The sequence below is a fragment of the Apteryx mantelli genome, chromosome 1, assembly GCF_036417845.1.
Source record: "Apteryx mantelli isolate bAptMan1 chromosome 1, bAptMan1.hap1, whole genome shotgun sequence".
NCBI classification, from domain to species: Eukaryota; Metazoa; Chordata; class Aves; order Apterygiformes; family Apterygidae; genus Apteryx; species Apteryx mantelli.
In genome coordinates this window covers 88786890-88800974 of record NC_089978.1, presented here as the reverse complement: position 1 = coordinate 88800974, position 14085 = coordinate 88786890, and the positions used below count along the sequence as shown (strand labels likewise).

Genomic DNA, 14085 nt, shown 5'->3' with positions numbered 1-14085 from the left:
CAAGGAGCTGAAATCAGGCCAACCAAGTTTCAGGAGATCCAGCTCTAAGGGCTAGGCCATCCAGTCTTGCCTGCTGAATGCACCCAGATCAGTGCAAGCCACAGACTTCATGGTGGCAGCTCCACACATGGCAACTTCTGAAGAAAGTTGTATTTTTGCTTTAATGACAGTGAGTTATTGCTTTTGACTTAAGCGTTTAGATGATAAAGTTTCATTATGATTTCAATTTTTAACTAACCCAAAGAATAACCATGATTTACCATCTGGTTTGTTTTTGCTTTTATTGAGGTTATAGTTTCTGTAACAACAATTCAGTGACTCAACAGTAGCTTAAAACTGCCAGTGGTGTTTCACTGAAACACTACAAAACTGCTTCAGCAAAACCTGGTGTAAATGTAAAAAACCAACAATATCCAGTTGGATCTGAGAGAGACCTGTAAAGCGAAGCCAGTACAAAACAGGAATACATGCAAATCTATAATATCATGAAATAAGGAAACAGCAAATAACGTCAGGCTGAAAGCAGAGGACAGAGTCTCACATTTGCTGCTTATGTAGTGCTTAGCTTTGTGCAAAGCATAATTCTGAAGGATACTAAGGACTTATAAGTATGCTATGGTGGTGGACTGCAATTCCTATCCAATCTAGTCTTTTCTAGAAATTAAAGACTTTCAAGAACCAAAAGAGGAGAGAGGATTTTTGAAGAATTTTCCTTAAAGGCTAAGATCAAGAATTAAATAGGAACACTTCGGGAAAGAGGAGGAAGAGGGAAGCTGCAAAGAAATTTATATTTATTCCACACATGCAAAATTAAGAATGTTACACTATTGCTATGTCTTGTCAATTTTGCAAGAGCCAACATCATTATGTTTACAAAGCAGCTTTTTAAATGAGGAAATGTAATATTTTGCCATTGCCAAAAGCAAATGCAACAGAAAGATGATCTACCCTTTCACACACCTTCCTCTACTGCTTGTTTTAAGTGAACAATGATATATGGGAAAAGGTGCAGAGAACAGAATGTTTCTAGGGTTTACTGGAATCTGCTGCAGAAGTAAGAATATCACAGACATTTACATATATTCCCTTCTTTGTCTCCTTGTGGTTACACAATATTAACAGTACTCTCAGTGATCAAGAGTACAGAGTGATCAGTGTGCATTGTTCATTTCTACTAAAGAAAATCAGCAGAGATAAATCTTAGGTATCCAAAGATAACTCCAAAGTCCCTATGAATTCACAAGAATCAATTATGTCAAATAAATGGAAAGATAATTCAGTTAATATGCCTAAAATACCTAACCACCACAGGAATCAAGAATGAAAGCACGCTTCGATCAAAGACCAGGTAACTCATGCTTAATTACACAAATAGTTCTGATCAGCTGTGGGTAAGAGTCTAATTTCAAACAAGTCAATACATTTTATCTTCGTGTGAACTATTATTCAGTTAAGGGTTAGAACAGAGACCTTGGATTTTTATTTTTTTTAAGACTGTGACAATAGAATTTGATATGCTTGTAACCCATTTTACACAATGCCAGATGGAAAGTACACAAGAAGATACTAATTCCATTTTATCATATACCTAATTGAATTTTTACTCTTTAACTGTGATGGCATCTTGATGCAGTCCCCCAAGGTTGCACACGCCTCTGTAGCCCAGAAATGTGTTCCAAAAGTGTAAAACACAGCCCCAAAGCAATCTCTCTTGCTTCTCCAATTCAACTCTAGAGCTCAGCAAGGTCTAAGAAGAGCAAAATCCAAACGGTTTTCAGAAACCTGTTCATAATTTTTTCCCAATTCCTCCAATATTTCAGGCCAAATAACTTGGAGGAATATTAGGAACTGGATTTCTGGAAAGTACTTCCTAGCTAGACCTCCAGCAGTGCACCTTTAACAGGCTGCCACACTCTGCTCTTTCTACCACTTGTATTTTATGGGCACTTTTGCACATGACAGGCTGATTTTGTGTTTTCTTTAGCAAGTGAAGAGGAACTAAGAAAAATTAGTCTACTGTTCTGGCATATTCACCTTTGTATTTTCACAAGAATCTAGCTGGCTAAGTGAAGAGCTGGAATTTGAAATCATGTCACAGTACATGAACTGACCAGGATTAAAATGAAAATTCGAACAGGAAAAACTGAAATTCAAGATTAACCTGTGCCAAAGTTCTCCTCTGATATTGCATGTTGTACTTAAAAAAAAAAAAAAAAAAAAAAAAAAGAGAGAGACTACTCAGGAAAAACTTCCCAAGCTAAAGCAGTACCTATAACTTGGTTATTTGCTTTTTGTCTAACAAAATGCATAGAGTAGTCTGCTTCTTTGCTAAATACATTGCTTTCAGTCAAGCGGTAACATTTTTAAGTCTGTTTCTTGGCAAAAGATACTACCTAAAGTAGTCAGTTTTGTCTTTCTCTGTAACTTCAGTAGTGGAAAACACACAAAATTGCATTCAACACAAGGATATATATAAATCAGCTTTCAAGTCCTCAAAAAAGGAAGCAGTGATTATGTGTGGGAGCATGAATATCTGCCAGTGATTGCAAAGCTGACCACGTTAATCCACATTAGGGCTTTTTAGAAGAATTCTGTACTCTGAGAACTCCCTTTTCACCCCTCCTTCACAACTGCTGCAGGCTGTGTCTCTTCCTGCAGCAACGCTCCTTGGAGAACACATATATATGGCCAGCCATAAAACCACATATGGGCAGCAAACTTTGGGACAGAGGAGAAAAAAAAACAGCAAAACCAAAACCCACCTATGATGCTGCACTCAATTTTTACCCAGTACACAAGAGTTTCTGCATACCACGCCATAACCACGTTTTCTCCTTGTCAGGTTCTTTAGTCTGTTTTTCTGGTAAGTATTAGTTTTAATATCTGTAAGACATTGTAACCCACGTAACACATTTAGGTGCTGTTGCAGTAACCTATTAGTCAGACAATTAACATAAATCTCGGACTAATACTTACGTGTCCACAAAAAAAAAGGTCAACTGTAGTGAAGGAAGTATTTAAACTGATTAAAACATCCTGACAGTGCTCCTATCTGTTTTATGTTATAAAAAAATCCAACCATTTTCCCAATTCTATCATGCATTTACCATACGAGTTTAGAGAAATTGCAATGTTTTCCATGCTTTTTATTTCCTTCTCCTCTCCTTTCTCTCTGCCTGATCTACTTTAGCTTCTTAGATACTGTTTGAGACATTTTAGATGTTCTGCCCCTGCTAGGCAACAGAACATCTTCCAAGTTAGCAGCCACCCTTGCCCTTTGCTTTCTGGTTGCAGTCTTTCCATTTTTATAGGGCTAGCATTTTATTCAGTGGACAGTATAGCCAGCATAGAGCCTCCATGGGGGTCCAAACTCAAGAAGAAAGGTAGCCGTAATCCATCTTTCCACCTCCATCGTTGCACACATCCTGGAAGAAGGTCCAGAAGTTATAGAGCTTCGCATTTATACAAGTGTTCCTGACGTGCAGCCACTAGTCACAACACCAAGCTCCATCACCATTTATGAAACTGATATTCTTAGTACTCAACAGCGTTGCACTGATATGTGTTCACTGTATCTTAACTGAAAGATATTAGTTAAAAAAAAGCCAAAACTAAAGTTTTCATACAAAGCACCAAGAGCAACCTGACAAAAATAACCTGTTACTGTGGTTGGCGCTGTAACAAACCGAGAGGTATGATGTGCACCTCCCAGGGCAAATACATAGGCCTTGGTCCCTGCTCCAGAGAGCTTACAGTATAGAGGGCACAGCGCAGCACAAAGGCAACACAACTGAAGCATACAGGTAAGGAGGAAGGAGAAAAAAAGGTCATTGCATCAAAATAGCATTGTATCCTTCTAAGGCTTGTAAACAAGGCTTGCACAATCAGTCTTTTCCATTTTTAAAAATACATACAATTATTTTCTTGATAATGACATGGAATTTCTCAGTCAGCACCATGACCCTGTCCAGTCAGTTCACAAACGCAGATCACAAGAATAAGCCCTGCCTCAAGAGCTTCCAGTTTAAACAGACAAGACAGACAGAGGATTGAAAACAGAGGCACAGAGAAGGGAAGAGATTCTCTACTGGATCACCTAGCAAGTTGAAACACACCCACGTAAAGACATTATTCTTTATAAAAAATACTGCTCTTAACACTTTTCAATCACTGTGGGTTAACACCACCCTACAGAAAGACTCAAATGAGGAAAAAAAAAAGTCACAAGACAGAAAGCAGAAAAATTTAAAGCTAAGATAAAAATGGACAGAAATACAAAAAAGGTGGTTGAGAGAAAAGGAAAGAACATTCCTTCATTACAGCAGGAGATAGGACTTAGAAAGGCTGACTGCAGAGAGCAGGCAAAAGAGCGAGAAAATTAATAGGAGAAGAAGAGAGAGAGAGACAGTCCATGAAAAGGTGAAATCCTGGAGGCACACTCTGAAAAGGATTCAGGGATTATAAAAGAAAGCCAGTGGAGGAGGGGAGAAACAAATAGTAGACTAAAACAAAGGATGGGGCAATATTTACTCATCCGAAAGATTTTTGTCTCATATTTTAATTTGTGATTTGCCTAAGGAGACATATTAGTGAATAATTAACCTAAAAACCTTGGCATATCAAATTTGCCAGAAACAAACAAACAAATATGCCAAATATTCTCCAAAACTACGCCATCCAAACAAAAAATTTAAAAAACTTGCCGCAGAGAAGAGGGGAACTGTAATCCTTATTCAAGTAAATGCAATGAGAATGAACTTGGGCAGAAGAAGTTGCAAAAGCTATTTCACTAGGCAAAAAGTGGTTAACTGTATTCTGATTGCCTTCTACTATCTCCAAGGGAAGTGGGAAAAGATAATAGTAGTGATGTAAAGAAGAATAGCTGTAAGTATTATCAGTGGGTTTTTCTCCATGCCATGGGTGTTGGATACTTGAGTAACTGAAAGATCAGTGGTCAACTCATGAACAACACCGGATTGCTACTCTGAGCTTTCACTACCACCTGATTAAGCATGCAGAGTTCTCGCAATAAAATTCAATAAGCTACTTCTCAGCAGTGCTGTAGTGCCTTTGAATAACTTATAAAATAGCTTTATATCCCAGAGATACTATGAAGCAAATTCTAGAATTTGACAGTTTTTGTGCATAAGCCCACGCAAACTTCTTGGTTGAGTTGATCTTAGTAATTTAAATCCCTTCAGACTTCAAGATCCTAGAACAATCTGAGCCACTTTTCAGAAGCTGGTATAAACGGCAAAAACTTCTCTTTCATTTTTTCCTGTTTACTAAATTTTCTCCTATATTGGTCAGCCTTACAAAATACTTCCCCACTGGCCCAGCTGCATGAGAAATCAAAATATTTCAGACTTTAAAAAAAAAAAAAAAAGCTAAAGTCTCCTATTCCTTTACATATATACATCTTATTAAAAAATTCACTCTCTCATCCTGGATGATGGTTTTGATTAACTGCGTACTTCTTACCAGCCCTTCACTTGGCTTGATGTTTGTAAGCTGGATCACTTCAAGGTGGGCAGACTGGGAAACCAGAGGATCAGAAGAGAGTGAGATAATATGATCACAGACGCCAGAGAGAGTTTTACACTAGGAAGGAACAGGAAAAAAAAAAAGAAAAATAAATTGTCACAATGAATATTACTAACTATTTCAATATCTACCTACTACTTATAACATTTTTAAAGTACATACATATCAGTCACGTTGTATGTACAGGGCAGAGGGAATGAGGGAGGAGTGGGAAAGGCCTCAGTCAGCAAGCAGCACACTGCAAAATCCAATTTTTATGATGATTCCAAACTGACACAGCATCAGAACAGCAATGAATAAGAGGCAACTACTTTTGCATCTCAAAAGAGACAGCAAGCGATTGTGTGAGCTCCTCCCATCTGCTCTCCTCGTCGCAGGCGCTGCATCTGAGCTGTGCTCAGGCACCCGGGGCACCCCAGCACGTTCCAACTCCCCAGACCTTTTGCAAAGACATTAAGTGCCCCCAAGCCCCACTCATTTCAGTTCAACTTGCAGATGTTCAACTCGCATGAAAATCTGACTGTTAACAATGATGGGTAACTCCCATTAACTCTGAAGTTTATGCTATACTAATAAAACATGTTAATTGAGTTTGGAATGAGTTTCTCATGTTCTACTGATGCCAAGTATGATTTACTACTGCAGGCACGAAGATCATGATAAACAACCACTTCATCACAGGATAATTTTTAAACCTGTTATCCTTGGCAGTCTCTTTGCAGCAAAATAGAAATAAAGTTTCTAAAAAGGCTGGGACTCAAATGGGTACTTCGTTATCTTCTCATCTCACTTCCTTGATTCCCACTTGCCAGAGAGAGGAAAGCCATGACAATTTATTTTCTATCATTCTCTCATATTTCTGTAAGCAAGCGATTTTTGATAGCTTTAATGTTTTCCATAGAATTCCCTTTCAGCAGCTAAAACTGATTTCTCAGCTCAGATTTCCAAGAGTGTGTTCTGCGCCTGCATTCAGGGATTACAGCATTCCTTTGGTCCCACAACTGTGGGCAACTGGAAAACCAATTAAGAGCCATTCTAATTGTCCTCAAATTCAAAGGATTAAAGCTAACCAGGCTCCTCAAATAACTGAAACACAACTGCACACGATGGACGTACCAACTCCTCTTCCAAGCTTCCAAATAATACTTTTTAAGGTAAAAAGTATCTACAACAATGCTACAGAAATAGGGTATAAAATTGGATATAATCTCCTTGCCAAATCACTGTTATAATTCCTAATGACAAACTAGAAATATCTTATCTAAAAGGAAAGCAAAAACTTTGAGTGATAAAAAGCAAGGAAAAAAATCCAGTGAAAGTGAAAATTTAATCCTGTTACAGACCATTACATTTGGAATTTCTTCTCTTGAAATTATTTATAAACAGCTGGAAACTTGGTTTAGTAGATAGATGGCTTATTTTATTGAACAATAATGTTTCAGGATGAATAAACAAATTAGAATCAAATGGAAAGTGTTACAAAACTTGTATTACCAACATGACCTTATTCCAGACATCATATTGCCTCCAAGCACACATACACATACACCCCTTCTGCTTTATCTGTATTTTGTGATGCAGTCATTGTTGAATAAAGGAAGTCAAGAGATATTTAAAATGAGGATAAAAATGCTTTGTCCTTAACTGAATTGGGGAGAAGTGAAATATTTACTTTATTGCAGAATTGCTTTTTTACATTTTTTCTGGGATATATGAAAACTGCTTTGTGTTGACATTAAAAAAAAAAGTAGAAAACACTATAAACACTGCTATTCCTTTTAGAAACTTATAGATCACTCAGCTCTCCACATACAACATTATAAATTGTTCCCTGGTAATGAAAACTGAATGTATCACATACCTTTAGAACTGCATTCACCCACCCATATTCTTCCTGTTCTAAAACTACTAAATTGACGGGGTCCTGAGCAGCTTCAATGCAGCCTCCATGAATTAACATATGATTTTTTTTATTCTATTCCCAACCATTGCATTGCTTAGAGATGTCAAAACACGCAGAAAGGGAGTGTTGCTACCACTTAACACTAGGTAGGCCGTTTAAAGTTTGGAGACTTGGATCCTTGCTCAAGAAAGTCCTTGACTGCTTCCACAGGTGACGGGGAAAAGACGGGAGTGAGGCAAGTCTAGGGTGTGATACGGAGCAGAAGCCTGAGATGCGTTAAATAACTCCCTGGAGCAGCCGCTCTCCCTCTGCCTCTCCACAAGGGAGGGTACAGACAGTCTATATAGCCTACAGATATTAGCGTCTCAATATGGTTATATAGGTTGTAATACTAAAACAAGTTGGTGTGAATATTCCCTGAAAGGAGCTCAAAGAATACTGGATGTAAAAATCACAAAGTTACTATGATAAAAAAATCTTCCATGTGCTCCTATGTATTTCTAAAAGAATATTCTCTTTCAAGTCTTGCATCTTTCTCTCTATCCCAGATCCTCAAACTCCTCTCCAACAGTATGGTATCTTGCATATTCTAATACAATAAATGAGCCTAGCAAAATCCCTAGAGAAGATCCTATGAGTAGAGGCCCCATGCTCCTCTACTGCTTTCAGAAAGGTCTACAACCTTTCCAAAATTTAAGCACTCATTCAACATATGGGGATGCATATATAACTCTCTTCCCAGAAAAAATGATACTTAGGGGCAAAACTCCACTGCATTATTATAAAAACTTTTCTGCTTCATAGGTATACATATCTAACCACAGTGAAGATAAAAGTTGTAGATGGTGAACTTTCAAAGCTCTATTAAATGTTATCAGGTTTATTACCATATATTAGCATCAGGGGTGACTGGAAGAAGCAACAGAAAACAAAAGGTACAGAAAAGTGGAAATGAAAGTTCTTGAATTACTTGTCTTAATGTTAAATCTTTAAATCTTTAAATCTTTAACTCTTTTTTCTTCTATAAGAACATTAATGGACCTGGTCCAATAGGACAAAATGCCATGGCATCCATGAATAGTCTAGATAATGAGACCTAATTACAACATTGTCCATTTAGTAATTATGGAATAGTTTCACCCAGCACACCAATTTCATAAAAGACATGTTTTGCTTTGCTTGTGAGAACTATCTATTCCTTTGGAGGGGAGATGTTGTTTACTATAGAAAGATTTTGAATTTAAGTACAATAGCAAAATGAAGTGGCACATTCATGTTGCTTGGACTTGTTGTATTTCACATATATTTGCATAGCACCAAATAAATGACTAGCTAATTTGTTTTTAATTAAATGGCATACACAACTTCATTCATCTAATTTCAGAAAGCAGAAATAGTACTCTTGTTCTAACATAATTACAAGACCTTGGGAGCAAAAAGCAATCTTTTAAAAGACAGGTCTGGGTTCTGCCCAACTACCCAAGACCTTTTGCTGCTATAAGCAAATATATAAAAACTCTTCTAATTTTCTTATGAAAACAGAAAAAACATGTTTGGGTTAGAATAGCTACAGAACCTTACAAGACTCCCTTTGCTATCATACATTTAAATCACTTCAATTAAACATGCTCGTTCTTAGGGTCAATCTAAAAGTCCCCTTTCCATAACCTAAGACCTTTTATGTCAGTTGTTTTTAAACAATTATTTCTTATTTTTATCATGTAACTGTGACAGTACACAGGGTGCAGGACAGCCCATGATTTTCTTGTGCTACACTCTCTACAGAAATATCCAACAGCTTTTGCCAAACTGCCCCCTCAGTTTGGCTCCGTTTTTTTTTTCTTCCTCTGCACACTGCTTCAGGCCAGCGAGGGCTTGCTGGGCTCAGACCTAGTGCTTGCCCCCGGCATCTCCTCCACACGCAGGGGACACGGCGCCTCCAACCCTGGACTGCATTAGCAGTGGGTACATTGCACTTCCCCAAGAGTTAAGCCATAATGTAGTATCTACACAAGTATTTACTGCACTTGCGGGAACAGCAACTTGTCAAGACCTCACAGCGTGCCCAGAACACGGAGAGCCAGGGCTGCACTCCTATGCCACAGATATCCTCTCCCCATGGCAAAAGGCAAGGTGCATGGGCTGTTAGCAAAAACGTGGCCACAGGCTGGCATGGGCAAAACAACATGTTCTTCCTTGGCTTTGTTCTCAAAAACATCTCAGCTGTTTTGCTTTGTTTCTTTAATTGTTTGTTTTTCAGGAAGAAGGGAGTGAAGGTTGCAAAAAAGAAAAAAAAAGAAAAAAAGGATGGAAGAAGGCAGGGGAGGGGAATTCAGCCCAAGCAACATATCTGAACTTGGATGGCTGTGGAAAACATCCATAGGGCATAGCTCTCTCCATTCACAACAGAGGTCAACAGCGACTGAAAAAACCCAGTGGCTCTGAACGCAGTTAGTTATAGTCCAGTTGCTGCCCAAATTACTGCTGTTCACTTTATTGGCCCAGGGTCCTTAACATGACGATCAGCATTAACCTGGCATACAGATGAAAGAGCCTTTTCATCAGGAGCACGGTCCCTCTGATTAGGACTGTCAGGTTAACGGCCTCTTTATGGAAAAATATATGTTGTTTCTGCTTGCCTTGGACCTACTTGGTGGATCAGGAACTTCCGCGGGCAAAGCTGCTGCCACATGGCATGGGAGTGATGTTCGTTTAACAGAGGCAACACGTTAGCGTGGCCAGAGAGTTCTCAAGTAAATCGTCTTTGACTTCTCTATACTCTCCTCCCTAAGCATGCCAGAGGGTGGCTCACCAGGTTCATCCCGTACTCACTGTTTGGGAGTTCATTCATGTGAACTCCTTGTCTACAGCTCTAAAGGTTTGTTCAGGGCTACTTTACTTCTAGCTTGACTAAATTTCCCCAACCTCCCCAGACTTCACTGGAGCTTTCAACTTGGCAGATGCAAAAGGAACAAATTATATTTGTGGAAGAAATGCCTAGAGTTTTTTTAAATGTATTTATTGTTTTATTTAATGGAGAATAATGGACTGCAGCAGGATTTTGCATAGAGGCTACTCAATTCATTTGAATGGAATACAAGCACACAAACAGTGCACTTTTGCTACTCATTTTATTCCAAACAATTTATGAATGCATTATTTTTCAGCATAACCTATTCAGCACAAGCAGTTTCAAAGGCATGTATTAATTTCACCAAAAACTGATGAGAGTACAACATAACTTTTCCCTCAAACAGTAGTTACCTTTTGGTACTTTGTGAAACTGCATTTCTGATTACAAAAACATTGTAAATGGGATCAAGATCCTTTATCATACCTGCATAATTGCTGATTCCCTATTGCAATGTAATTTGAAAAACACCTGGCTGGTCTTTCAGTACAAAATAGGTTTGTAAATATAGAAAATTGATTCAGAGGATATAGCTGCTCTTCAGCCCTCGGCTGCATCCCATCTGTATTTTCCAAAAATAAAAGAAAAGCATGATATGCAAATTGATCTAGCGTTGGCCCCTTTCCTACTTTCTGACTCCAGGAAAGAAGATACACTTCTCAACAGACTGTGAAAAAATAAAGGACAACGAAAGATGACTGGTCAAGGGGAAATTTTGCCTTAGATCATTAAGGAGGATGTGGAAAATACCATATTTTAATGCTGCAGGGGAAAGCAGCCAAAGCAACAGAGTATCTTAGCATGCCTGCCACTCATTCTCCTTGCAAAAATAAATGTGCAATGGCTGTTGCTTGTATTGAGGATAACAGAGGAAGGTACTTAACGGATAAGAGACAGTTCTAGGAGGTGGCTTTGACAATCAGAAAGTGCGAGCAATGTAGTCGCAATGGTTATGCCAGACACTGTACCTCTTTAAGCAATTCAAACCGATGTATTCCAGGAAAGGAGCAGGGTTAGCTGTTTTTTAATATGCAACGAAAGTCCACTAAGGAATAATTTTTCTAAAGGAAGTATCCCCAAATGTCAATGTGCCATGTTTCTACATTTGCAGAAACAGGCTTGGAAATGCTAAGCAAGTATCAATCACTAGATACAGTAAGACACACAGGAGAATGAGCATTCAATTGGTCCTACAAAAATCAGCAGGCATTAAAAATGCCCAGCCTTTCTCAGCCTGCACTCAGCCTTCAGCCTGCAAAGCATCTGAACAAAGAAGGATTTGGCCAAGACAAAAAATTAAAAAATAATAATAAATATATATATATATATGAAAGAGCAAGCTACAGAAAATTAATTGAAAGAAATCAGCAGATGATTACATTTTCCCCTTTTGTTACACAGTCCCTGTTCTCACCATAAGGCTTACAGTGATGATTTCAGCTCTCTTTTGCAATAACTTATCACTGAACTTCAGTTATAAATTCTCCCTTCTATTCAGTGACAAACTTACAATTGTAGACTGTAGCTACACCACAGCCCGAACGTGTAAAGCTAAACGATTCAAAGGAGGAGGAAACAAAATCACTGTAGAGCATCTAGTTATTTGGTACAAATTCAAAGGGGGGAAACATTTTCCTTCACTCAGTAGGCAACTAGTTTATGCCCCAGAGCATGTAGAATGAAAGATCATACCTAGTTTCTTACCTATATTTTTGAACCGTAGTGTACTGGTTTCTAAAAGATTTTCCACAATTGTTCCTCCTTTCAGCCAAGGAGATGGGTACATAAAGGTAACTGAATTAGATTTGCATCCTTCTTGGTTTTGGTACTAACAAACAGCTATGTGGCCACTCTAATTTTTACTGGCAAAATGCCCTCTGTCTTCTGCAGCATGGTGGAAGTAGTTTTGGATGCAGCTGTCTTCCAAAGCCTCCAAAAGCTGCATTTTCCCCAGCAAACACAATTTTCAGCTGTTCCTTTTGGGCGGTTGTAGTGCCGCCAAACATTTCTGGTCGAGCAAACAGACTTGTATTTGTTCCTGTCCTTAGTTTTTCCCAGGCTAGTGACCAAGCTTAAATCTATCTTGCCCCGTGTTTGCAAGATCGGAGCACCTGGACTTATACACGTTCCCAGAGCTGAGGGCAAGAGGAGTGCTAGCCACTCCTGCGAGTTCCCTCGTACGCGTCATTTGGATGAGGGATGGCAATGAGACACACAGAAATGCAGCGCTAAAGATAAGAAAAAAATTCTTGGCAAGGTTAAGATTAACCTGTTTGAAAAAAAATACTCACAGTCAGTTACATCTGGCCAAGCCAAAGCAACTTGCTACATGAGCATTGAGGATGAAGTCTAACTAGTTAGCTTAATCCACACCAAATAATTATTACTCAATTTATTCTGCTCCAAAACACATGTTGCACTGTAGGGAATGCCTCAGTAATTGCAGCAGTCTCAGAGTTGTCTGGGCCTGGGCTTCTGTTTATATATACACAAAGTTTAAGCAGTGAGCTGTCTTATTTTGGATGCAAAAAAGAGAGGCATCTAAGAGTGTGAGGTTTGCTGGGACTTATTTGCAAGCTAATAGACTCCTGAAGGGAGGCAGATGATTACTTTTTTTTCTCTTTAAATGAGACCATCATAAAGATGCCTTTGACAATGCATTTTTAACCAATTATCTTATAGTTTTATAACAAATATTCAAATATAGTGGGCAGGAGTGAATTATTTTCACTGTAATGTCTGCCTGGCTCTTAGCAAAAAAAGAACATTCCGATCCTTTACTTCTTTTCATTTATTAATTTAGCAATAGCTCCTTCATTTTTCAAAAACTTCTGAATATTAATTTCAGTCTACAGGTTACTTTCTACAGTTTTCCAACTCAATAAAACTATATTTGGAGGGGGAAGCAGTGGATTTTTGAGAAAGTGAAGTTTGTTAGGAAGACAGACTCTTTATAGAATTAAAATAGGAAATTCAGTGAAAAACTATTAAGCTGACTGGTGCCCTGCTTCTGCTTTCTATAATTACTCCTACTTACTTTGGTCTCACTTTAATACTGTATTGCTTCACATGGATTAATCTGAACTAGACAGTTCCATCATATGCAGCCTTAAACAGCTGGATGGGATCAATGAATTATTCTTCAAGGTTTCTGAAGCTCCATTCAGACTTTCGCAACCACTAACGTAACTCCCCAAATTAGCAGAACTGATACTCTTTTAAGCTGAGCAGTTTTCCATACACTTTATTAGCTCAAGTTAAATCAACATAACTTAAAGATTCTAAAAATAGACTGGCAATAGCGTATTAATTTCCAGTTTTAAAGTAAGCATCACAGCAATAGCTTATCATTTCATATTTAGGCCCACTGTATTTTAAACCCTCTTGTTAAGTCACTATTTTCTATTGCCATTTATTTCTGTTGGAATTATTTTTCTGTTGGTATTTGTAAATTATTACATTTATTATTATTATTATATTATTTATTTGTTTATATGGCTTACTGATCAAAAAGTAACCTGGAAAAAATGTATTGGGAAATTGGAAGTGGTAGAAATATGAAACATTTTCTCTGTATTCATGAATATTTCAGAAGCATCAACATTTTAATGAGGAAAAATCCATAGTTTCTATTCCTGTATGGTTTTATGCTTCTTATTCCATAGAGATCTAGTGTTTCAATGAATTCACAGTGAAAAACTTTAAGGAATATAGTTGTCTTTAAAAT

The 14085-nt window shown here is 38.0% G+C and overlaps 1 protein-coding gene across 1 annotated transcript in view; it reads right to left on the bottom strand.

The window, feature by feature from the left end:
- CNKSR2 (connector enhancer of kinase suppressor of Ras 2) overlaps window positions 1–14085 on the bottom strand; it is a 219863-nt gene that overhangs the window by 125180 nt on the left and 80598 nt on the right. The window contains exon 6 of the mRNA XM_067289740.1: window positions 5482–5601. Within this exon, the coding sequence (XP_067145841.1) occupies window positions 5482–5601 (120 nt within the window). The remainder of the gene's footprint in view (window positions 1–5481; window positions 5602–14085) is intronic.